Here is a 27,874-nt window from a genome sequence, read left to right on the forward strand (position 1 = left end):
ATTTTTCTTTTTGTTCCATATCTTTTTATACCTCAAGATTGGGGGCAGAGATGGACCTTTTCTAATGCATTTTAAAATAAAAACGCTATAAAGGAAGGATGGAGAAATGGACAGGAGAGTTTGTTTGCAACTGCACCAAGGATTCAGATAGCAGAACACTGAAAGATTTTTAAAATTCTTGCTTTTCAAAATAATACATCTAAATGGACTCCTGGGTCCAAAACCTACATTATTAGACTAGACAGGCCATTAACTTCACTTAACATAAGAGAACTCCCTATCATTTTATGAAGTGAAGACAAAGGACCAGTTCTGTTGCAAGCTTCTCAAAGCTGAGCATCAATCTTGTGACCATGAACTGCATGTGTACAACTGGACAATGGCATGCAACATTACACATCTAATGACAGAAACAATCTATGCAAATTAATCACATTCAGACAAAGGAGCGATTTCAATTCTGTGTTTTGGATATGGAAGAGAAAGCTCACTAAACACAGCCATTATGACCAAGAGACTGATGCTGAATCTGCCTTGGCAATTCATGCTTGCCTAGTTTTTAGTGAATACTGGATTTGAAGGGAGGGGTAGAGAGAAGAAAGAACAGAATAAAGAGTGAATAGGGGCAAAAGCTTTTAATTAACAGCCAAGCTAAAACACCGTTACAATCTGCAGTTTTGTTTTTATTAATTCGCTTGGATTCAGCAGGAATTCCACCAAGGAATAGAGATGAGCAGATGCAAGAGAAGTGCATTAATAAATCATGAGTGTCATTAAAATTTGTAAACTAATATCTTCTGGGAAGCCTCAGCAATTAGTCTCAGAGCTTTCTTGGCAAAACAAAAAAAAATTAATAAAGCCAAAAGGATATATGTTTTTAAAGTTGTCGTCCCAAAGAAAAGCTATTGATAGAGTAATTAGGCAACAAAACAAATGAACCACCTGGGAATTTGACTTTTAAAACCCCAAAGATTTTTATGTGGCTTGACAGAAAAGGTATTTCTCTAAAGGGCAGAGGTCAGTAATGAAGGCCAGAGCCATAAAACTTTGTAAGAAGCAAAAGAAAATTGCCTTTTTTCTTAATTGCTGCATTTCTAGGGTCACCATTCAGGATGTGATGAAGGAACTGTATGCCTTTATTACTGGAGGCAACCTCCCTAGAACTGCATCCATAATGTCACTATCGTTTTGCAGAAATGGTGAACTAGTCTAACCCTCTTATAGCTGCTCAAAAGGCTGTGAGATTGAGAAATCCAGTTTGCATTTTACCCATCAGCTTGCACTTTACCCACCTCCATCTCTATGTTACTTCGTAGCACTAGCCCTGGCCCAGCCTTTCATAGTGTCTAGGCCCTCTGTGGAATCTTGTCCACTGGTAGTTGAACTTCACCCAATGAACTGGTTTTAATTCTATGAGTATGTTGTGTCATAGTAATTATGTTGATGTTTCATTATGGTTGTGTAGTTTGCTTTTGTGATAGTTCTTGAATGTTTTTCCTATGTTGGAAACCGCCCTGAGTTGCTTCGGAGAGATAGAGCGGTATACAAATACATTATTATTATTATTATTATTATTATTATTATTTGTATCAAGATACAGAAACCTACCCCAGAACAAATATTTTAAGGCTCAAAAATGTTGAAACATACTGTACGCTATGTACTCATATAAATGTCTAGATACATTTGAGTCAAAAAGTCGACTAAAAAAACTGGGCTGACTTACCTATGGGTCAATGCAAGTATCGTAATTTAACTCTTATCAGAAACTCTCTGAGTAGAGGGAGGAAAGGTGAGAGCTTAGTCCTTCATGGGAAAACCTAAAAGGACCACTGGCCTCCTCTTCCTGAGTGGGAAAATGGTGGCAGTAGCAGCCAGGGATGTTTTCTTGACATGTTGGTGCTTACCCCTCTCTGCACAATGGCCTCGATTTATCCACAAGTTGCATAAAAATGCATAATTCATAATTTTGCTCCCTAATCCTAACCACAATTTATACATGAGGTCGACTTCTATACAAATGTATATGATCATTGGATATTATTGCTTGCAAACTTGAATGTGGGTTTTACCAAGTACTTTCTGTCCTTTATAATAAAAACTTTATACTTATAACCTGCCTCCATCTCCCCAGAGGGACTCAGGGCGGTTTATATGGGGACCAAGACCAGAAAACATGGGATTCAAAATACAAAAAATTAAAACACAATACAAAATTAAAATGCATAACAGAGCAATATAGCTAAAAGCAATGACCAAAATCTAAAACCATAAACATCTTAAAATACATCTCAAAACATCTTCACCACAGAACCAGAAATGGGACTATTAAAATTGCAAGGGAAGGGCAGGGCTTGTGCAAACAGCAGGATAGTAGAACCAGGAGTAAGATAAAGTGCAGGAAACCAGAACAATGAGTAAATTAGGACTGGGTGATGGTGGTTGCGAGCTGATTTGTTATTCATAGGCACATTGAAACATCCATGTTTTCAAGTCTTTACAGATTGTGGCTAGGGTGGGGACTAATATGATCTCCTTGGGGAGAAATTTTCTAGGACTTGTGTGTTTACTTAAGGTATTTTTGTTGGTTATGAATTTATGGATTCATAACAACAGATTTGTCTGTTAGGAGAAAGACAAGCCACATGCCAAGTTTCACAGCAACTAGGAATAGGCAAAGTGCAACTCTGGGACTCCTAACAGTCCCTCCCCTAGACTGTTTTTAAAGCTTTTAATACCTTAAAACCACCCTTTTCTAGCAAGGATATGTGGGGGAAAATCACTATGAGTGATAATTTGCTTTTTAAGGACTCTGCTGTATTATTTAACATAAGAATTACACAGTTTTCAAAATCACAAGTGGGCTTCCAACTACTTTGCTTTTAGCAATTTTGGTTGCCTATGGCTTTGGATGGTTTCAAAAGGAGAAATATGTCCCCCCAGATCCACTGAAATTGTCCATGTTTGCAGCACACAAACCATGGACATATGATCTGCAATTTCTTGAGCAGCATTGATCAGTCACCATGCACATTCGTTCATGCTAAGCCAAAACCTACAGAAATTTGGCTTTATAGCGACAAGCAGTCTAACCTGTTTACAGTGGCCTTGTTTAACTTTCCAACTATGTCCTTCAGATATTTTTTAAAACCCTCTAACTGCTGAGCAAGCAGCTTCCAATGGTGTCTTCTCCCAGTAGTATCATTTAGGTGCTATGGAAGATATTTCTTTCTGATGAACTTCAATGCTCTTCCACAAAAATGTCACTTGATTGTGATAAATTATCCTCTAAGTCATAATGAATGTTTGCAATTCTTCTGCATGTTGCTCTTTTGAAGCAAAACACCAAGATCATGATTCTGCATGAAGTCCCAAGTCTCAGTGAGACAAGCATACCACAAAACTAATGGAGAATATGCTTGTTCAGTGGGTAGCAGTTCTGAATAAGGAACAGATACCAATGGCTAAAGAAATAAACTATAGTATATACACATGTATAAGTTGTATATAAGTCATGAATAAATTGAGGTCAGGTTTGGGGAGCAAAATTATGTTTTTTAATGAGCCATAGATAAGAATCATTCCATAGAGTAGTAGGGAACTTCCAGTTCCAACTCAGGGGTCCAGCCACACCTGGGTGCCATTGCCATTTCCTCAACCAGGAAGTGCTGGATTTACCATTGTGCTTAGATGTTCTTAATCACAGAGCCCCATTGGCCGGGGGGGGGGGGGGAGGGTAGACATCTTCCTGCCGATTTTTTTTTTTTTAACGATGGATTTTGCTTATGTAGTGCAATTCTAAAATTGAAGGCATTCTGTTTTGGAGTCATTCAAGAGTTGATAGTCTATGGGAGTGTGCCACAAAGCAGGCAGGGCTTACAATCTTCATGGCTCATGTAAAGAACTTCATAACTTAACTAGCACAGTGCCTCATTTGTCCTAAATCCAACACTGCACCCAGGCATTAAAAAAAAAAAGCCAGATTCGGCATCATGAGGTCGATATTTCTTTTGATGGACCTTTCACCCCTCTACTCAAAGAATGGAATGTTTACTTTTTGATAAGGTTAAACTCCAATACATTGGCACGTGGATACTTTTTTGGAGAATTCTTTGACTAAAATTTCTGGAGTTATACATGAGTATATATAGCACATTATTCTTGTAAGAACTCTACTAAAGATATGACAGCTCTCTAAGGGTGTTAAGCTGACAATGACCTGAGCTAGCTTCAGTTTTGGTTGAAGTGAGAGAATAAGGTGGTAGAAAGAAAAAAGATAGAACAATCCCTAAGAGTATCTTGTTTACATCTCAGCGAGGTTAGAATAGGTGGATAAGAGCCATGGAGACTTGGAAAAGTATTTAACTCCATCACTGCTATTCTTACTCAGAAATCTTTAACTCGTTAAGTCCTGAGTCCAACAGAAACAACCTACAACTTTTATTATAATTGAAAAATAATAAATCTCTCTCTTTTTAAAGATCAGCATTACCAAAGAAGTCCAATATATGAATACTAGTACCTACAAGACTCGTATATGTTTTTCAAATTTGATGCCTGATACAATCCAATTGATAAAGCTGTACATATAGTGCTTTCTGTTAAAGGGGGGAATGGAGAGAAAGCCAGGGGGGGGGGGGGGGAGTGACTGTGTAAATTTATTTTGTTTTATGAGAACATTTTGTTACTGCAAAACCTTTGAACTAACTATCGAAATAAAAATTAATCCATCAAATATTACAACAAAATAGGAATTTATAGTTTGGAGGCAGCCTGGTTATTTTGGATACATATGATATCTGCTAAAGTAGAATTTCTCTTGCATATGCAAGAAAATTTGAGCATAATATCCATTGTTATCTTAATAATAATAGTGCTGCAGGATGTAATCTTGTCATGACTGCTGTCTGCATGTTTTTGTCAATATAGGAAAGTGAGGTAAGCTTCATTGTTGCATTTAGAAATATGAAATATGACTTCTTCAAAAACTGAGTATGCCACAGAATTTGCCAACACCGTAATGAAGTGGTATCATTGAATTTAGAGGTGAGAAAACATGAAGTATTGTAACAGTATCAAATCATGATGTGATATTGGAGTCAAAATGATGAAAGGGTAAATGAACTCATCCCAGCACAAAAGCCAATTAGAATTAAAAGAATTAAGCTCACAAATCAGAACATTATGTGTCCTGTGTAAATTTATTTGATTATCCCCAGGATACTAGCTGAAACCTACAACAAGAAAAGAAGCATTTCTTTACACAGATAAGGCAATATTGAGGACTTGTCACAAGCAGAAAGAGCAAGACAACAGTCAAAGTCATGCATAAGAACATTTAGGCACCATGTTAATTGCTTTCTTCTAGTCTGATAGTCAATTATTTTGTTTAATAATAGACTATTAACAAACTGGCACAAATGCAGTTAAATATTTCAGTTTATACTGTCTATACATATTTATTGATCTTCCTGCCTATATATTCTGCTGTTGAAATTAGGTTCTCATCTATATTTCTATGCAGCTTTCAATTTTAGAAGGTTACCTACTGTGTCCAAAGTTATATCAGAAGATTTGTGTGAATGAATTACTGTAAAGTCAGGTCTGTAATCACTTAATACAGTCTCCCACCATTTTCTAAATGAGAGGTTCCAAGCTTTTGGGTCTTCCAGAAATCCAGACTACTAGGCATGCTGTCTAGGGTTTCTGAAAGTTGAAGTCCAATGACATATGTGGATCCAAGGTTGAGAGGCCTAAGATTGGGAACCTTTGCTCTAAATCAGTGGTTCTCAACCTGTAGGTCCCCAGATGTTTTAGCCTTCGACTTCCAGAAATCCTAACGGCTAGTTAACTGCCTGGGATTTCTGGGAGTTGTAGGCCAAAACACCTGGGGACTCACAGGTTGAGAACCACTGCTCTAAATGAAAGATTCAGCCCAGAAACTCTGCAAACATTTCCAGGACTAATATTCAGCACAGAAAATATGTTTAATAAAATGGATATTATGGCCAAAAAGAACATAACTTGCAAATAATTGAAAACTGGAGAGGGATAAGATCACACCATAATGATTTCATAATCTCACATATATCTTTATAAGCATACCTCAAAATGTGAATAAAGGAAGACAATAATTGTGAGATGTACATGGCTACTTTCTTCTACTTTGTGTGTGTGTGTGCGTGCCTTCAAGTCACTTGTTGACCAATGGCTACCCCATGGGTTTTCTTAAGCAAGAAATATGCAGATGGAATTTTGCCAATTCCTTCCTCTGAAATACTGTCTATACTATAATACTTGGTATTTATTGATGGTCTCTGATCCAAGCACTAACCAGGGCTGATCCTGCTTACTTTCCATGATCAGATGAGCTCTGGTGCCTTTAGAATATTTAGGATATTCTTCTTCTGCTACACTAAAATGGTTTGTTAATTTAGTCATGTGTTGATTTCCTCCTAATTGGATTACTATAATAAGTACATTGGGAGATTGGTGTAGCTCCAAAACACTGCAGCTCGACTACTATGTGGGGTTGTTTACAGAAACACATAACTTCTCTGTTTCACTGGCTACCAGTCAATTTCTGGCAGAATTTAATGTGCCTGCCATGACATATAAAGCTCTGCCATTAAGAGTAACTGAAAGATCATACTTTCTTATATGAGCCAACCCAAATTTTAAGATTTTTTTAAAATGAGCCAAGTTTGAAGGGAAAACGTTCAGTCATTCAATGAGTACATATATGACCCCATTAGACGGGGTGAAAAAAGCACCCTAGGATGCTTTCACCCCATCAGGGGATAGAGGCCAATGCCGGACATCACACAACGTCATGTGACTTCCAGTGTAGGCCCCACCCCCGAGGTGAAAGCATCTCCAGATGTTTTCATCCCAACACGGGAGGCTTCCTGTGTTGTGCTGGCTCCAATACAGCAAGCACAAGGCCTCCCCATGAGGGTGATGCTTTCCCCCATTCGATGGGGAAAGCATTGCGAAAGGGAGTTGTGCATGGAGTGACAAATTCGCCTCACTGTTTCCTCTTTCCTCACCAGAAGCCAGTCAAAGTGAGCTGCTTTGCCAGGCCTTTCTAATAAGGTCGTTAGTGGGATATAGGAGAGAGATTTCTTAATTTCTGCTCTCAGGTTGTGGAGTTTGCTTCCATGGCAGACTTAGTTAACCCCTTTCCCAGTTCTCTTTTGCAACAAGCTTTAAATTAAATTTCACTAGAATCACTTAAAAAAATCAAAACAATTGGGTTATAGGTTTCAGTTCTACTTTCATTTAATCTGTTTTGTAGTTCTAGGTAAAAGGTTTTCCCCTGACGTTAAGTCCAGTCGTGACCGACTCTGGGGGTTGCTGCTTATCTCCATTTCTAAGCCGAAGTTGTCCGTAGACACCTCCAAGGTCATGTGGCCGGCATGACTGCATGGAGCGCCGTTACCTTCCCGCCAGAGCGGTACCTATTTATCTACTCACATTTGCATGTTTTCGAACTGCTAGGTTGGCAGGAGCTGGGGCTAACAGAGGGTGCTCATTCCGCTCCTGGGATTTGAACCTGGGACCTTTTGGGTCTGCAAGTTCAGCAGCTCAGCACTTTAATAATAATAATAATAATAATAATAATAATAATAATAATAATAATAATAATTTTATTCTTGTACCCCGCCTCTATCTCCCCGCAGAGACTCAGGGCGGCTTACAAATGCAAAACAGTATACATACAAAAACATCAAATATCGAAAACACACAAATGTAAAATTAAAACATACGATTAAAATCAAACCATTAATTAGACAAAGTTAAAAACACAGCAAAAAAACATAAGGATGGGCTGATCAAAGTGCACTAAGTGAGACTTATAAACATGGAGGAAGTTAAAAGTGCTATAAGAACATGGGGGAGAACCCAAAAGTGAGTTGAACCCTGAAGCTATATAGAGAAATTACCCATGCGGAAGCAACCGATCAAGGATAACCATTTGTACAAGACTTTAACATTCAAGAGGGTGGTACTTAACACACTGCGCCACCATCAGGGGCCCTGTAGTTCTACGCCAGGACAAAGTTGGTATAAAAATAAATTAAGCTCAAATTACAATAGCACAAATCATCAAGAGAATTCTTGTTGATGTAGTTCTTACCACCTAGAACTGAGGCTTTTAAATGGCAACTGCCAGAATCATATCCAAGGTTCAGCTATAGTCTCTCAGTGACCTCTTCCTTAGAAATATTACTAAAGAGCAGGAAATGGTCAATTATACTCTTCTGATCTAAGAGAGAGCCATGCTAGTCTATTAAATTTTTCAAAGAAGGGGAGGGGAGAGAGATCTTGAGACACATTTAAAACTAACAGACCTTTTTTAGGATAAACTTTTGAATTGCAATCAATTTGCTTAGATGCATTTATGAAGGGCAATACTGAAGCTTTTTGTATAGTTATGATATGTGATCAGGGTGAAATATGATTTTTTTTATTTATTTATTACAAGCATTTATATCCCACTCTTCTCATCACCGAGGGGGGACTCAGGGCAGCCTTACAATTAGCACCATTAGACGCTGAACAAACCAGTATAAAACATAATATATAAAAACAATTACAGTTAAAATAGATAGCATTAGTTAAAACATCCATATAAATATACATTCAAGGGTGCATTACAAATCGTAATCCAGGTCTGTCCATTATTTATGACAGTTGTAACACTGGTCATAAATTTAAAAGGGCTGGTTTAGTCAAACTATCCTGGCATCGATAAGCCAATGTACAGGTCTGCTGAGCTATTTATTGTTTCTGAAGTACTAAAACAATACATTCTGCTTTCAGGAAAGCTAGTTCTGCTATAAACAGAATCATTTCTTGAAGAATAAGCAGAAACAATGGGTTATAACCACAAATTATCAGATTTTACTACCACAGATGGAGTGAGGTGTTGGTGAAACCTTCTGCTTAATGTGCCAAATTAACTTAGAAGGGTTTGGACACTATGTACCTTGAGATGAGCCAGTGTGAACACAACGTATGTGTGTTAATTTACTGATCCACCTCAGTAAAATGTCTTTTTGCCAGGAATTCATACATTCCCTGTATCCCAGTGACCTCTGTCATAGAGAACAAAGAAAGAGTAATTTCAAAAGCATGGAGGGATGTTTTTAGTATGTGTATATTCAGTATACCTTTAAGACTAAAGCTTACCAAAAAATTGGGGACGGGAGTTCTCATTTTGAATGCAGTGTTTTCCATGTCTCTGAAGAGCTGAGGGTTTAACACCGCTGTCCCCTTTCCCCCCTTTTTTTTACCCAGCTGAAGGACTGCAGCCATTTCTCAGTATTAGTAGAGGAATTCCGTTGGCTCATTATATTATTTATGCAGAGCCAGACTGTACGGTAATTATGCCTATGCTATAATCACTGTGTCATTTGCACATGTTAGGTATAAGGAGAGAAAAGTTTCTTTCCAGGCTTAAATACTCTGAAAAGTCTGAAGTGGAAATGACTATGCTCCCGCCTATTAGTCTCAGGGTTATTTATACCTCTGCGGATTAGCGCGGTACAGTGCAATTAGGCTTTAGAGGTGCCATGCAAATCGAAAAGTTTCAAGAGCTCTTAGGAACAATTAACCCCTACCACATTAGCATCTTCTGCTTGCAAAGCTGTTTTTCTCTTGGTTATATTCCAGAAAGTGAGATTCCAACAAACAGTTAAGACAGAAAGATGGGGAAAAGGGGGAACTGTAGGTGAGGTGTAGTTCTAATATTCCATATGAAGCTCAAACATAGGTCAAGAGGCAACTTAACTCGTTCATCAAGGATGTTTTAACAGGGGACAGCATTCCTCTGCTGTTAGGGCTAATTAACATTTCAAATCCTGTTTGCTTAATTTTTCCGGGTTTTAAAATGGAAATGTAGATAGATAGATAGATAGATAGATAGATAGATAGATAGATAGATAGACAGACAGATAGATCGATATGCAGTGCCGCTTTAGAACAGAAGTTGGAAAACTACAGCCTACAACTCACATTCAGATTGAAGAAGGTTTTCAGTCTATCTTGTGGACTCACAAAGTTGCGTTCTTGACCATAATGAGGACAAAGGCTTTTTATCTCACATTATGTATTAAATCAGTTCTTCGGTATTACCATCACCCATATCATCACTTGTTTTCTGTAGAGATGATTATCTCTAATTGCCAACACTTACACAAAGTAAATTGGTATGCACAAAATAAAACAGAGGTTATGTTCTGCCACTCTTCTACTAAATGCTGAAATTCTCATCATTCTGGGTATCCAGTTTATCCTCAAAGGTTGTGATCTTTAAAACCTTATACAGTGTATGCCCAGACTATTGAAAATATTGCACCTGCCTATTTTAGCCTGTCCATGTTTTAAGATATTTGGAGGAGAGCTTTCTCTTGGTCCCACCACCATTACAGGCACAGCTGGTGGAGAGAGATTTCAAAGTTGCTGCTTTCAGGTTGTGGAATTTCCTCCTATAGGTGGTTGTTAGCCAACAATCAAACATCTTTTTATTTAAACAACTTCTGGCTCTTTTTTGTGTCAGGAGCGACTTGAGAAACTGCAAGTCACTTCTAGCATGAGAGAATGGGTTGTCTGCAAGGACGTTGCCCAGAGGATGCCTGGATGTTTTGATGTTTTTACCATCCTTGTGGGAGGCTTCTCTTATGTCCCTGCATGGAACTGGAGCTGATAGAGGGAGCTCATCCACACTCTCCTTGGGTTGGATTTGAACCAGCAACATTCAGGCCAGCAACCCAACCTTCAAGTAATCAGTCCTGCCAACACAAGGGTTTAACCCACTGGGCCATCGGGGGTTATTGGCTCTAAGGGCACATCAACATGGTCAAAGTGATGCAGTTTGACACTACTTTAACTATCATGCTCAAAACTATGGAATCATGAGAATTGCAGGTCTTTAGCCTTCTCTGCCAAAGCATCCTGATGCCTCACACAACTACAACTCCCAGGATTCCATAGCATTGAGACATGACAGTTAAAATAGTGTCAAACTGCATTAATTCTACAATGTAGATGCATCTCAGTTCTTATAGTAGAATCATTTTTAATGGGGCACCCTGTGCTTTTATGAAATTTATTTTAATTGGTTTAAATATTGTGTTTTTAATAAACATGCTTCTTTAATTATAACCTTGGTATCTGTATGATTTTGAGCTGCACCTTGTAATACTTTGATATAAGTTGCTTTGGTTCTGTGCTGGGAAAAATGTATAATATGATTCAATTAAATGAATTAATTAATCAAATAAAATCAGTGCTATCAATAGGGTTGGTGTTATGAAGTAGAAACTCATGGTGTCACCCCCATGGACCTTAGATCGACCACTAACATATAGGAAACACTGCATGAGCACCAAGCACAAAGTTGCCGCATGCAGTAACTTCCTGCGAAAACTTACTGGCAGCACATGGGGTGCAGACCCAAAATTAATAAGAACATCAGACCTGGCCTTGTTTTACTCAGCTGCTGAGTACACCTGTCTTGTCTGGCACAAGTCTGTCCATGTGAAGCAGGTGAACATAGCACTGAACGAAACATGCAAAATAATCACAGGATGCCTTAAACCTGCAGTTGATAAAGTCTACAAGCTAGCTTGCACTGCCCACCCGCCCCCACCCCCCGATGTGAGACAGGAAGTTGCTGCTAACTATGGGAGAAATAAGGTTGAACACTGAACATCATCCACTGCATGACTATCAGCCTCCCCCCACCAGACTCAAATCAAGGAAAAGCTTCATGAGAACCACCACTCCTCTTAATGTTCCTCCAGCAACAGCAAGAGTATCCCTCTGGGCAGCTAAACCAGGCAATCCCAACTGGATGCTCCCCCAATCAGGGTTTGCCTCAAAGGGCAAACCAAGAATGGGCAACTTGGAAGTCCCTGAACAGATTCAGAAGTGGAGTGGGCAGATCAAAGGACAACCTGGCAAGATGGCACTACCTGGAGGAATCCTCCATCTTGTGTGACCGTGGAGCAGAACAAACAACTCTGCATATGTATGCTTGCCCACAATGTTCTGCCTCATGTACAGAGGAAGAGTTGTTTAAAGCTACGAACAATGCAGCCACTGTGCCCGCTTTTGGTCTAAAACTATTTAGCTGCTTGTGATTCCTTTATTTAATCACTTTTAAAAACTTATTTATAATGCAATGCTTTGGACATGAAATAGACCCACATGGACTTCATCCTACAAGAAGCCTACACAGCCCTCTTGGGACCCATCTACACTGCCATTATAATGCAGATTGAACTGCATTATATAATCATTGTAGACTTATATAATGAAATTTATCTGCATTGAACTGCATTATATCACCATATAATGCAGTTCAATCTGAATTATAATGGCCTTGGCCATCACCTTCCTGAAAGCCCAGCCCTCCTCTCCTAGTTTAGCCTCCTCCACCTGACCAACTGGGTTTGTGTCACATCTGCTGCTACTGCGGCTGATGTCACTGGTCCTGTGGCTATCTGGCCAGTAGCCTCCCATCCTTTTCCACCATATTCTTACTGGTGATTGGAGGCACATCCAGCCTTCCTCGGTTGCTGTCACCTCCAGTGCTAATGTGCATCTACAGTAATGAGAATTCTTGGATGCTGTTGAGGGCAACAGAGCTTGCTCCATTTTTGAGAGAGGAAGCTTCAGCATGCATGGGAGAAAATGTCTCTTTTGTCTCATGCAGTAAATTGTTTCAGACTGAACCTTGGCGAAGGTGATGCCTTCTTGGAGCTTTTCTTCCTTTTTTTGTCATCCCCATAAACCCACATCAGCATTTCATGCAACACGCAGCTAACCTCTACCCAAGAAATACCATGTGGTCTATAATCCTCTTACCTCCAGAGTGAGCTTTCAGTAACACTTCCCAAGTTGAAATCATGAAGCTTTGTAAGAATGAGAATCACCTGAGAAAAGAAGAGAGAGGGGGGGAGAAAATAAATAGTTTTCCTTTTGCTTTCTGAAATTATACATATATATAATATATAAACACATATTTCAAATCACCCAAAGGAGAATTCAGCACTTATCTATTTACATTAGGGTATTATAGGATCAAACAAGATGTAGGGAAAAGGCTAAGAAGAGGGAATCAATTGCTTAATGTATTCTCATAGCTCACATTTTTTCATTTCAGGTTCAAAATATCTTGAGGAATAAAATAAGATACTAACCAGGACTAACTTTGTACATTTTCCACTTCCCTACAACTCCATCTGGGTTTACTCCATTAACAGTGTAAATTCTTGTTTACTTGGGAGTAAGCCCTGCTGGGTTTAGTTGAACTCACAAGACAATCACATATGATTTGAGCTTAAACAATAGAATAGAGACCACTCTGCTGATCAGTGCCTTTGACAAAGCGGATCATTCAAACTGTGTAAAGCCTTCCCAGTCTGAATCTGGTATGACTCCAAACTTTGCTAAAACACAAGTGCAATACCTCTCTGTGTTTCCAGAATCACACATATAATGCACAAGATTACACCAGGGCTTTGAATGAATGAATGAATGAATGAATGAATTTAATGAATCTACATATCCAAATTGAAGAATGAATGCCAATTCAGATGTCCCACATGCCCTTGGGATGCCCTAAATGTTCACACAAACATCCTTACATTTAAGACTCTAGAAACACACTAATTTCAGGGCATATTGGAGATCCCAAACATCCTTAAATGACTTTAAAATGATGGCCAAAAGTAACCAAAGTGATCTGTCAAAATCATAGTCAAAGGAGTACTGTGGATCTCCAGAGAAATCCAAATAATGACATGCAGTTCCCTAGGCTCCATTGCATGTCCACCTTTGTCTTAGAAGGTCAACAGAGACAGAAATAGATTCCTTCTGTGTCTCTCACTTTCTCTTGGAAGTCAGCAATTTAGGGAGAGAGATGTTGGTCTCAACTGTGATGCATTCTTTTCTAGCAGATAAAGCAGTAGTTCTCAACCTGTGGGTCCCCAGATGTTTTGGCCTTGAACTCCTAGAAATCCTAACAGATGGTAAATTGGCTGGGATTTCTGGGAATTGTAGGCCAAAATACCTGGGGACCCATTTTATTTATTTATTTATTACATGCATTTATACCCCGCCCTTCTCCCTGAGGGGACTCAGAGCGGCTTACATTCTGCCACGAGGGCCAGCAACAAATATACTATAAAAACAAAACAATTAAAACATGATAAAAACATGATATAAAACATGATAAAAAGTATACAAAAATTAAAATGCTGCAAGGCAGCGATATTGCACCATCCTCAGTTATTCACTACTGCTACAATTACAGATTTGCGACCCGATTACATCAGCCCATGAGCTTATTCGCTGAATGCCTGGGCGCAGAGCCAAGTTTTTAGTTTTCTTCTAAATCCCAGGAGGGATGGGGTTTGCCGGATATCACTGGGGAGGGAGTTCCACAGCCGAGGAGCCACCACCGAGAAGGCCCTGTCCCTCGTCCCCACCAGCCGCGCCTGCGAGGCAGGTGGGATCGAGAGTAGGGCCTCCCCGGAAGATCTTAAGGTTCTAACGGGCTCATAGGAGGAGATACGTTTGGATAGATAGGCAGGACCAGAACCGTTTAGGGTTTTGTAGGTCAAAACCAGCACTTTGAATTGGGCTCGGTAGCATATCGGCAGCCAGTGGAGCTGGCTTAGCAGGGGGGTTGTACCATAGGTTGAGAACCACTGAGATAAGGGATTACCATCCTGCAAGTTGGGACTTGCAAGTTTGGTTGCTCTTCCCATTAATGTCTAGTAACCAGGGAAAGGAAAGAATTACTCGTGTTTGGGAAAACCCAAACATTTTAAAAGGTGGTGGGCTAAAAGGGATCGAAATGCTCTCTGTGTGTGGTGATTTTCACCCCTCTAGCCCAAAAATCGAGGGGGGGGGATGAGCCTTGGAAGGCCTCCCATTGGAGCCAATGGTCTGAAAAAATTAATTTCTTTTTGGTAAACCAGACAAAAATTCTATTCGTATAGGCACCCCGTTTTCGGAAACGGGGGCAAATACAAAGCTGATACAAAATGAATGAAACTAAACAAAACGAACAGCGAATCCATTCAAATGCACACCGCTAGTAGCCATACTAGGTCTGGGTGTTAAATCTGTCCCTGTGAGAGGAGATCTTGGTAAACTGGAAGAAGCAAGCAACCTAATATCATGTGGATAATCTCAGAGAAACAAGCCTTTCTGGCCAAGGCTTGTGCCACCAGAATAACTGTGGTTGTCTCTCTCCAAATCTTCCCCATTCGCCTGGATAGCTGTCCTGGATCAGGATGCCAACTCAGAATCTGAAGAGCCTTGCAGCTATTCCTGCTGAATAACAGACTCAGGAGGCATAAAGCTAGGATTCACTGTCATCTGATCTGTTAGAGGGATAAGCTGAGAAAGTAGCACAGTCTCTATGCTCATGTACCAAGAAAGCGGAAAAAAGAACAGAACAGAGATAGTTAATGAGGCTTCTTGCCAGGTAGCATAACAAACAATCCTGATTAGGAACAGCTGGTTATAGCCCATGTGAGAGCCAACTCTGGCTAGTGCCAGTTGCTGGAGGCAACTTGTTTGCTTTCTGTCTGGTGTTAATGATTTCTGTGATTCTGACCCCTATGTTTGACTGCCTAGACCCCAGATTGCTGATGACAGTACTTATTTTTTAAAACCTGGCCCAGTGTGACTATACTACTGCCAGGCATGGATGATTCATTGATATATTGCCTTCATATGAGCTATCTCTAAACTATAAATTACTGGCTTCCTCCCTCCCTCGGTCTGTGATCATGTGGTAACTGAATTAGGATAGTAATGCTGGTACGGGGGGCAGCATATGGCAGTACCAGCATCCAAGGGAAGGTGAGAGTGTGACTCATCCCTTCCAACTAGTATGTTGTTTCTGAAAATTGAGCTCCTAGCAGGGCACCCAGAAATTGAAGATGAATTGACTTTACTTGGAGGTGTCAAGGCTGGTCACAGTCATGCTACAACAACCAGAATTAGACTTGTTTGTCTTCCTAGCAAATATCAATCTTTCAAAGTTCATATAGAACAGTGGTTCTCAACCTGTGGGTCCCCAGATGTTTTGGCCTTCAGCTCCCAGAAATCCTAACAGCTGGTAAACTGGTTGGGATTTCTAAGAGTTGCAGGCCAAAATACCTGGTAACCCACAGGTTGAGAACCACTGTTCTATATGAACTTTGAAAGATTGATATTTGCTAGGAAGACAAACAAGTCTAATTCTGGTTGTTGTAGCATGACTGTAACCAGCCTTGACACCTCCAAGTAAAGTCAATTCATCTTCAATTTCTGGGTGCCCTGCTAGGAGCTCAATTTTCAGAAACAACATATTTTCCTCTGTTGAACTCAGTAGCTTCTGCACCTCTGCATCAGAGAATGCAATCTTGTTTTTCCTTCCTGTTACACAATGGGCTCCCAGGCTGGCATCTGTGGTTATCTGGACCTTCTTGGGCTCTAGATGACACACAGCCTCCTCAGTGCTGGTGAGATGCACCACTTGAGGGAACTGATGCCTTTCTTATGTAAGTAATGGATTACTGATTCCATGAGACTATGGTTAAATTGTGTTGGAAGAAGAAGGCACTGAAGAGGTTTGGCATGGAAGTGTGCTATGGGGAAACACACTACATTAAAAATTATAAACCCTGTAGGTACAGTAGTTTGACTAGTCTTGATGCTGGTCACCTTTGCATGGCAAGCATGACAATCTTATTATTTTGATCTAATGGGAGAGAAACTGTTTCTAATGTGGTGTTGATCACGGCTCCCAGGTTTTGGATCTGCTGTGCCACATCGAGGGAACACTTCTTAATTTTCATAAGGAAACCATGCTGACTCAGGGATGAGACCTCTCTGGATATGCATTGGGCACACTAAGCACCAGTGGCTGGAGGGACCTCATTCTCTCATTCATATATATATATATATATATATATATATATATATATATATATATATCAGCAGGGGTGGTAAAAATGGATTTCTGCATGGGTTTTCATTATCTTCATGATAGCTGTCTTTATTAGGTTATGATCTCAGTTTTCTAAATAATGGAGAAATATCTAGAAAATGTCTAAATTGACTTGTGCTGTTATGTTTCTTACATTCTTTATCACCTGAAAAGCTTACAAGCATCAGGATTCATCCAACTTCCCCCGTTATGTGTCCAACACTGCTGAAGTGTAAGCCTAGAGTAATGCCCTGGCCTTTAGCAAAAATATTATAGGTGCACTCAAGTTATCAAATAATAATTCTGCCCTCCTGCTTGGAGTTGACTTGGAAATGCAATGAAAAAGAAAAAGAGATGACAAACGATCCCTTTGGACCATGACTTCATGCAAGGTTCTCGCAAATAACAAGACTGCCTGAGGCATTTATGATGTACAATGTGGCCAAAATGTTCAGTGTATCACCAGTATAAATTATATATTCCCATGCTGAGTAGACAAGCCCAAACTGCAATCTTAAAACACTAGATCTTATTAAAAACAAAAGAGAGGATACTCTAAACTTCTTCCTGTTTTCTAGCTAGAAAATCTGGAGATGGTAGATCCAATCCCCTCAGAAAAATAGAAGTACTGCTATTCTTCCTCCAACACCATCTTTTGTGACACAGTTCAGGGAAAAACTATTACAATAGAAACAGCAATTTCACTTTTAACTTCTTTGCTGGCTCAGGCAAGATAGGTGAGAGATATAATGAATATTTGCAAATTTTCTCAACTTCAACAAGAAAGGTTGTCATGGCATGTCAAAATAAAATTGTCAACTGCCATGATAGGTGATCCTTAAGCAAGAGCAAAAAGACCAGAGTTTTTCTCCTGCTTTTGTCAGCAGTAACAATTGCAAAAATAGTCCCTTTTTTCAAAGACATAGATTCGGTATGTGCATATATGTGTATAGTTGTTGCTGTTATGTGCCTTCAAGCCATTTCTGCAAACCTGTCATGGCAAGATTTGTTCAAAGCTGGTTTGCCTTTGCCTTTTTCTGTGGTGGAGAGAGTGGCCCAGTAGAGATTCAAAACCTGACAACCACAGTTGTAATCCAATGCTCAAACCGCTAAACCATGCTGGATCTCATGAGTGTGTTTGTGCATGTGTGTATCGCCAAAAGCAAAACACATAATAAAATTAAAATCCAATAACTCTTCTCAGAAGTAAGTTCTAGTGAACTGTACATTAGTTCAGTATTATATCTACTGAGTTACATGTCATTATTTATTACATTCCATTTTCATCTCGGTTTTAGCCCAAGGAAATCAGGTTGGCAGAAATGAATCTCCCACCACTTACCTGGCAGAGATTGCTCTGTGATTACAATGGTCTACAAGTAGAGATGATGCCACATGGACCACATGGAGAGAACTATTTAGCTCCCTATTAGCTTTTACAAATGCTTAAGATTGCAGCTGTGCATCAGCTTCTATATTGGTATGCCCTTCAATTGTTCCAGTTTAGCACAGGAAGTTCAACCCACTGTTCCAGCTTTTCCACTGCTTTTATAGAATGGCCCAGTTCCGCTCTCCTTCTCCATCCTCATGGTACTTGAATTGCTTCAAACTGAGTTCAAAAAGCAAAAGTGCAGTTAACTCAGTAGGAGACAGAAGACAGGGGAGGAATATTGCCCTTCCCAGTAGGCTTGGGCAAAAAGAAACTACTAGAGCTCCCCCTACCTTGTGTGCTCTTCTCAGGGGTGGTTCAACCACTGGGCGAAGTATGCAGTTGCTGAAGGTGCCATCCTCTAGGGGACGCCTAGGGGGCGCCTAGGGGGTGCTGTTGAGGCACCTCTGCCCAGGTGTGGCCTTCCTGCCTGCCTGCCTGGCCATGTCCTGGCCTGGCCTCCATGGCAGTTAAAAGTGGTGCCAAGGTGCCTTCACTTTAAAGCAGAAGTGCAGAGTCACTTCCTTCAAGTGCTGGCCAAGCTTCGGTGGTGACCCAGGTTTTTTAGACTCCAGTTCCCACCAACCCCGAGCATCAGCCAAAGCAGTGAGGCTGTTGGGAGTTGAAGTCTCTCCTTGGGGACATTTATTATTTATTTATTACAATATTTATATCCAGCCCTTCTTACCCAATAGGGGACTCAGGATGGCTTACAATAAAACACATATATAAAATTGTACAATACATTGTGAATCAATTAAAAAGTTATTAAATTACATCAGACATTCATAAAACACTTATAAAATACAGATGGGCATGTTCAAGTCTAAAAGACTGGGTTTGTCAATTGAGTTCCAGCGTACATAATAATAATTAGTGCTGCTAATTGTTATTCAAAAGCCTGACCCCACAACCAAGTTTTAACTTTCCTACAGAAAGATAGGAGGGAGGGAGCCTGCCTGACTTCACTGGGGAGGGCCTTCCATAGGCAGGGAGCCACTACTGAAAAGGCCCTGACTCTCGTCCCCACCAGCCGCACCTGTGACATGGCCTGAGGAGGAGGCCACTCAAATTCGGGCATGGCGGATGCAGCTTGTTCCCAGTACTGGCGAGGAATGGAAGGCGGCGGCATGGAAAGTGGGGGCCAGGGTGCCGGGGGTGCCTATGGAGCGGCCAAGGGAGACAGCCTCTTCGACCTGTGGTGCTTCCTGCAGCAGCCCCAAGTCCTTGCCCGACTCCTCAGTGCCATAAGCTGGGACTCGGGGTGGGCGGGGGGTTTGGGAGGGGGTTGAAGGAGCTCTCCGAGAGCTCCCGGGGAGGGCTGAGGTGCAGCCTCCTGATTGGTTGCTTCAGATACCTGGGTTTGAGGATGGGAATCAACAGCCCAAAAACTTTCTGAAACTCCCAGGATTTTATAGCACTGAGTCATGGCAGTTAAAAATGCTGCCAAGTTGCATTTGTTTACTTTATAGCAAACATAGGCAAACTTCTGCCCTCTGGTTGTTTTGGACTTCAACTTCCACAATTCCTAACAGCGAGGGGCAACCATGAAAACTATTTGCTCAACTATCTATGGCAGGCATGGGGCAAACTTCGGCCCTCCGGGTGTTTGCACTGCAATTCCCACAATTCCTAACAGCTGGTAGACTGTTAGGAATTGTGAGAGTTGGAGTCCAAAACACCCGGAGGGCCTATGTTTGCCTCATGCCTGATCTAAGGCAAACAACTGGCATAATAAAGCATACTGGGTTCAAGTTACCTAGCAAGAATCAAGGCTCTTCTGAACTCTTGGATCGGTTCTTAAACACGCTTCGTGTATTCCAAGTAGACTGAAACATACTTGTGGATTATCTGCCTTGATATTCTGGGTTATATGGCTTTGTGGAAGGATCCTCAGGGCTCTTCCACACCGCCATATAACCCAGAATATCAAGGCAGAATAACCCACACTATCTGCTTTGAACTGGGTTATCTGAGTCCACACTGCCCTACATCTCAGTTCAATGTTTGGTGCTAAATTCGCAAATATAGTAATTCCTACATTTTCGCTTATCCAACACTTTTATTTTTCAGTGATTGGTTTGGGGGAGGGTGCCAAAATTCTGTTCGCTTACACTTGAAAATTGCCTAGGGCCGGCTCTGGCTCTTCTCCATAATAACCTTTATCCTCTTGAACACACTCCAATGTTGCTTAGCTGCACATATCCTGGTTTTCATTTATGAAACGTTGATGAAGGGTAAGGGATGGCCTATGAGAAACCCCTCCTCCCACATGGTAACTTCTACTTAATTTGCATCCTGTTTTTATTAAATGAAACTTTGCCTATTTATGGGAGATAATTAAGATGAATTTCATTTCCTAATGGATGATGATGAATTTCAGCATAGTCTATTTCTGTCATTTCGGATTTATGTTGATTGCTGTGGTATAGCACCACCTAAAAAAAACAGCCAAAAAAGAGAAAAAGAGAGAGGGAGGGAGGGAGGGAGGAAAGGGGGGAGAGAGATCTAATTGTTCATGCCTTCCATTCTCAGCCAAGTCAAGTCTTTTGTAAGGCTGGAGGCCTTTATTCAAAGACAAGTATGACTGCAAATCACCTCCAGTTTTGAAAATAGACCCAGAAGGACCCAAGGAAAAGAGCCAGAATGGCCCAAATTGGTCAATGATGTCCCATAAGGATTTCAGGGGCAGGGTGATTGGCCAATATTTGATGAAAGACCAAAAAACTGGAGTACAAAGCACAGGCTAGGTATGATCCACCAAGCTTTCGCATAGATTGCTACCCTTGGAAGCTGCCCAGCTAGGATGTAAGAAAATGGAAATTTATATGACAATTAACAGATATACATTTAATTTACGGGTTATATTATTAATAGCTGATCTAATTCAGATGTATAGAAAGGAATGTTGGTAGTTTCAAGATTCTTACCAGAATTAAAGAGCAATGAAACAATCACTCTTTGTGTGTACCTAGGAAACAACTTCAATAACCATTGCCTGAATACCTTTTGTCATAAAAAGCTAAACATTTTCTTAGAATTTTGTAACCAACCAAAAAAAGTTTTTATTGTCCTTCAAGCGTGTCCATTAATTTTTCTTTAGATACTCTGGCCTCATCTACTCTGCCATATAATGCAGTTTTAAACTGCATTAAATGGTGAATGTAGACTCATATAATGCAGTTAAATCCTAAGAATTATTGATTTTAAATTGGTTCATACTCTACTGCCTGAAAAAAAGAAAACAATGTATCCCCATCATCTCTATGACAGCCCTTCAGATATTTGAAGGCAATTAATACTATCACCCATGTCCAAACTGGGTTTAGAAAAGGAATAAGCACCAATGATCATAAGACAAATACATGTTGGATAATGGAATGCGTCAAAGAATTTCAGAAGAAAATCAGCCTGTGCTTTACTGATCACAGCATTGCCTATGTAGATTATAAGAAATCATGGTTCTCCTGTAAAGAGAGAACATCTGATTGTCCTGACGCATAACATATACTTTAGACAAGAATCCACTATCAGAACACAATATGGAGAAACAAAATGGTTTCCCAGATGGAATGGAGCTGTTTTTCATCTCCCTATGTGTTTAATTTATGTGCAAAACATACATAAAAAGGATTAGACTTATATGAATATTTTGCGAAGGAATATGCACTATTTAAGATATGCAGATGAACAATGGGGCTACCATGAGGGGAAGTCGTGCAGTGACACCTCCCCATGTGTGATGGGGAAGCATCTGGCTGCTGGCGAGGCAGAGCTCGGAGTGGCATGATTGCCCTGCTGTTCCCTGATTCACCAGGGAAGCTGGCAAACCGATCTGGAGACCTCATCAATACGATGAGGTCCTTAGAGTCTTTGAATCTGATGCAGAGACACCATAAGTCAATGGTGACTTGATGGCAAATAACAATAACAGATATTTGCTCTCTGGGCGAAACATATTCAAATCCCTAGAACTTGATGATATAGTCATTTAATTCAAAAATCACAATGAAATACAGGCAGTCCCTAAGTTACAAATATCCAACTTACAAATAACTCATAGTTACAAACAGGGGTGAGACAACAGAAAGTGAGAGAAATCTATCCCTAGGAAAGGAAATTCACTCCTGAAGGAGTTATCATGGGGAAAACGTGTCTCCTCTGAAGCTTTATCTCCAAGACTTGTTTCCACAATCCAATTTTTCAAAATCCAATTCTCGCAGGGACAGAAAGTGAGGTGAAATCTTCTGAACAGGGCCAAAGACAGCAAAACAAACACCACAGGGGTGCTAACCCTTCCCTATGCTATCCAAAGCTAAAAAGTCAATGGTGACCTGATGGCAAATAACAACAGACATCTTTTCTCTGGGCTAAACATATTCAGCTCTATAGGACTTAGTCTGCTATTTTTGTTGCTATATACCGGGCACATTTTAACTTGTCAGCATCCATTATCCAGTTCAACAAACCTCATGTTTATTGCTATCCTGAGGCACCCAGAGGTGACTCTAAGTGAAATCTGACCAAAGTAGAATAGAGTGGAATTATTTTCTTTCTTGTGATTTGGGCATTTTACTTGTATTGATTCTATATAAAATTGAATATACTTTTTAACCTGCCACAGTGCACTGCAGTGTTGATGTATGATGTTGGCTACTGAAATGCATAGATCTTCTTTGGAGATGAGCACCAAGCCCCAGAGTCAGACACGACTAGACTTAATGTCAGGGGAAAACCATTAGCTTTACTTAAAGTATTCAGAAGTTTATAGTACCCTAAAGTATTGCAACAGAGGTCTCTGGCAAAGGAATCTAAGCACTTTAAAAAACTACATATCTTCATATCTCAGATGGACCTATGGCAGTTAAAATGGATCTGACTGTTATAATTGTGTAATATGAATACCTTTATGGACAATCAACATGACAGTTATTTAAAAAAGTTCTGCATACATCCTTGGAGTATTACTTTCAATCAAAATAGACAATACTGGATAAATATTCTCATCTGTTATAAGGCAGTGTCCATCTTTTCTATACAGATTCACCTTAATTTTAGCTTCAGTTGAGTAAGCTCTTTCCCCAAGCACTAGTGGCAAGCTTTAAAAGTAATCAGCTATCAGCTTTTGAATGGTTGGTGCAAATTATACAATCAGAATTTGAAACTGGAAGTCAGTGAGTTGAGAATAACTTTCATTTTCAAATTATTGAAAACTATCAGAAGAAGCAAGTAAACGGCAACTATGTCAAGATAATAGCATGTTAGGCTTGTACTTATTACATCGATCCTCTAGCTGCTTTGCATTTCAGCCATTAGTTAAGCACCTCTTTTCATTGACAGAAAAATGTGCCAATGGCTCTCTGCTGTTCCAAAACTTTCTCTGGTGTAATTTCCAATATTCTGGCAATCAGTCACGTGAGTCCATGTGGTTCCCCCCCCCCCCCCCAAACCACCATTACAATTCTGAATCAAAGTGAGGAACTTGATTGGATTCTCCTTGTCCAAGTAATACTGAGTCCATGATAGGTAAAGGGAAAACATTTCCCCTGTCATTAAGTCTAGTTGTGTCCGACTCTGGGGGTTGGTGCTCATCTCCATTTCTAAGCTGAAGAGCTGGCGTTGTCCATAGACGTCTCCAATGTCATGTGTCCGGCATGACTGCATGGAGTGCTGTTACCTTCCCGCTGGAGCAGTATCTATTGATCTACTCACATTTGCATGTTTTTGCACTGCTAGAACTGTCCATGATTCAAAGGGGAACATGAAAGACATATAGAAAGGTGTATGTGTGAATATATATAGATGGCTCTCCATATTCACCCATTTCTCTGCTTTCCCATCCACCACTCCTCAATCTCGTATCCTTCTAGCAGTGCCAACAAGATTTTAAACCCCTTTCAGCTCACTGATGCCAATCTCCTCTCTTTCCAACAGCATGAGGCAAATTTTGAACCCCTTCCAGAACATCAACTTCAATCTCCTATTCTTCTAACACAGCCATCCATATTTTAAACACCTGACCTCCTCACCTCACGTGTCTTCTTTTCAATCCACATCCTCTCATTTGCCTATTTTTTCAACAGTACTAGCCAGATTCAGATTTAGAAACAATGAATTACACGTCATGCAGACCACAGACTATGCAAATATCTTCCATCTACTCTGACTGCTGTCAAATTTGGCTGTCACCTGAAGGTCCCCAATGCCCTTCATTCCATTAACTGCTTTTAATATATTAACTGTTAGCACTACTCTGTTGTCAATGCACATGAAATGCAATGATCAGGTTTAATCTTTGCATTTTAGCAGAATTGGCAGTTGTGAGCTGCTGTTTGAGGGTGTTTCCAGATGGGGAGCTCCTATTGCATAACAATGGGAAAACACAAGCAAGCTACACATGGAGAAAAAAGTGGAGGACGTCTGATCCACTAACAAGATGTTTAAATGAAGCAGTGCAATTCTACAGTAAAAACCTCATCTCAAAGCACCTTAATGTATACAATTTTCAAAAAGAAGATGGAGTAAAGAAAATTGAAATTAGTCTTCCTTCTTTCAGTCCCAGCCCTTCCCTTCCTCCTCCACTTTCTTTTCTTCCTTGCCTTCATGCCTTCTTGTTTCTGGGATCTATGATGCATGTTGTAGTTTTAAGAAAAATGAAACAACAACAGCAAGGGAGATAAATTTTCCCAAGGCTTTGAGGGTGGTATCTTAGTAAAAAGAACAACTGGAAGATATGATCCAGTGTGGGTTGCTGAATCAATAAAAATAAATTATGGTGGCTTTTTTGCTGCAGAGTCCTATAATGCATGATAGAGCACTCTTAAATCATATCACAGGCAGCTAGTAGAGATCGTATTTATTTTTAACTGGCTTACACAGAGATAAAGCTCAGGCTTTTGTTATTTTAAGCAAGCGAGATGTCTTCTCTGGGGGAATTCCTGTGTACTTGCAGCCCAACCATCTAGCAGTGCTGGCAAAGATACTGTGGGGAACAATTGGAACCTAGCAGAGGAAACGATTAGATAACATAATAGGTCCTTTTCAGATTCTAACTTCTGTGATTTGGGTTACTTGCAAGCTGTTTTCTTCCTTGCTGTGTTTGTTTCTAATATCTTGGGATTTTACCCCAGCGTCCCATGTGCTTTCCAGTGAGCTTTTAAAGGCTGACTAATATTCCCTACATCTCCTCATAGATTATCTCACCCTAACTTATGTCTGATAAATATAAATAATATCAAGCCTTTGTGTGGAACTTCTTTGGTGAGAAGGCATTTTGTGATCTAAATTCTCTGCCAGCAATCCCCGGAATTTGGCAAATGTGCCAGCATCATGAATAATAGCCAAGCATGCCAAAGAGCTCTATTTAAATTAATGTAATGCTAGATTTCAGTAAGAGCTCAGAGAAAATAAAAATAATGTTGGTGTTTTTTAAAAGAAAACTCAAGCTCACAGACTCTGGTTAAAAATTCCTATGTTAAAACTGTGATCCTATTTAATACTGGTTTGCACAGAACCCCACTGGTATACTTATAGAGCAGTTCAGGAAGGTAATGGAAGCCCATTCGTGTTTGTCCATTATACATTTTGAACCATTTGAATCAGAGGTGGAGCTACATGTGGCATGACCTAGTAGCCATGGAAAAATGTTACACAGGGCAACATTGATCCCTAAATGAGAGTTATGTTGGTGTAAAGCAGCATTTCTCAATCTGGGAGTCGGGACTCTTGGAGGGGTCACAAGGGGGATTTCAGAGGGGTCGCCAAAGACCATCAGAAAACACATATTTCTGATGATCTTAGGAACCCAAGTCCGCCTGGTGTTTTCTGTTGGCCACAGGAGTTTTGTGTGGGAAGTTTGGCCCAATTTTATCATTGGTGGATTTCAAGGAGCTCTTTGATTTAGGTGAACTATAAATCCCAGCAATGATGATTCCCAAATGTGAAGGTTTCTTGGCAGGGGGTTGGACTGGATAGCCAGTGAGGTCTCTTCCAACTCTATTATTCTATTATTCTAAGGTTTAGTTTCCCCAAACCACCAGTGTTCACATTTGGGCATATTGAGTATTCATCCCAAGTTTGATCCAGATCCATCATTGTTTGGAATCCACAGTACTCTCTGGATGTAGGTGAACTACAACTTCAGAACCCAAGATCAATGCCCACCAAACCCTTCCAGTATTTTCTGTTGGTCATGGGAGTTCTGTGTGCCAAGTTTGGTTCAATTCCATCATTGGTGGAGTTCAAAATGCTCTTTGATTGTAGGTTAACAATAAATCCCAACAACTATAACTCCCCAATGACAAAATCAACCCCCCTCCAACTACACCAGTATTCAAATGTGGGCATATCTGGTATTTGTGCCAAATTTGGTCCAGTGAATGCAAATACATCCTGCATATCAGATAGTTACATTATAATTCCTAACAGTAGCAAAATTACAGTTATGACGTAGCAACGAAAATAATTTTATTGTTGGGGGTCACCACAACATGAGGAACTGTATTAAGGGGGTTGCAGCATTATGAAGGTTGGGAACCATTGGTGTAAGGCATCACAATATGTCACCACCGCCATTACCTTATGACTTCCCAGAGCATTCATGGCATGCTAAAATCAAGTTAAAATATGTAGCATGCCTGTTGGAACTGTGCTCTCAGGTATGAATTTTTTTTTTAAAAAAAAAAACACTCTTATGTAAAAACCACACTGTTGAAAGTACAGTAGAGTCTCACTTATCCAACACTCGCTTATCCAACGTTCTGGATTATCCAATGCATTTTTGGAGTCAATGTTTTCAATATATAGTGATATTTTGGTGCTAAATTCATAAATACAGTAATTACTACATAGCATTACTGCGTATTGAACTACTTTTCCTGCCAAATTTGTTGTCTAACATGATGTTTTGGTGCTTCATTTGTAAAATCATAACCTAATTTGATGTTTAATAGGCTTCTCCTTAATGCCTCCTTATTATCCAACATATTCATTTATCCAACATTCTGCCAGCCCATTTATGTTGGATAAGTGAGACTCTACTGTATGTTTCAAAAATAGGCTGCAAATTAGATCAAAAATATTTCAAAAATAGACTGCAAAATAAAATTGTGGCTACACTTGTAAGATGATATACGATTGACCAACTGCATATAATAACAAGAACAAAAGCTGGGGGATATCGAAATCATTCCAAAAAAGAAAAGGGAAACATATCCCAGAATGATTGCAAATGGTTTTAATTGAATAAAAAGCATGGCATGTGATAGCTTATGGATACTCTGAAGCCTGAAAAAGAAGAAACACATCCATAAACTGAAATGGGTTGTGCTTTTTAGCTTATAAACACTATGATTGTATGCCTTTCTTGCTAATAAAAATGATTTTCTAGCATCCAGAAATGTTTCTTTTGTCAATTGCAGATTATAAAATGTTCATGATGCCGATCA

The 27,874-nt window shown here is 39.9% G+C and overlaps 1 protein-coding gene across 1 annotated transcript in view; it reads right to left on the reverse strand.

Annotated features, from left to right (window-relative positions):
- The window catches only part of sorcs3 (sortilin related VPS10 domain containing receptor 3), a 665,522-nt gene that overhangs the window by 415,144 nt on the left and 222,504 nt on the right, over window positions 1–27,874 (reverse strand). The window contains exon 2 of the mRNA XM_062976280.1: window positions 12,877–12,944. Within this exon, the coding sequence (XP_062832350.1) occupies window positions 12,877–12,944 (68 nt within the window). The remainder of the gene's footprint in view (window positions 1–12,876; window positions 12,945–27,874) is intronic.

This window comes from Anolis carolinensis, chromosome 3, assembly GCF_035594765.1.
Source record: "Anolis carolinensis isolate JA03-04 chromosome 3, rAnoCar3.1.pri, whole genome shotgun sequence".
Taxonomy (NCBI): Eukaryota; Metazoa; Chordata; class Lepidosauria; order Squamata; family Dactyloidae; genus Anolis; species Anolis carolinensis.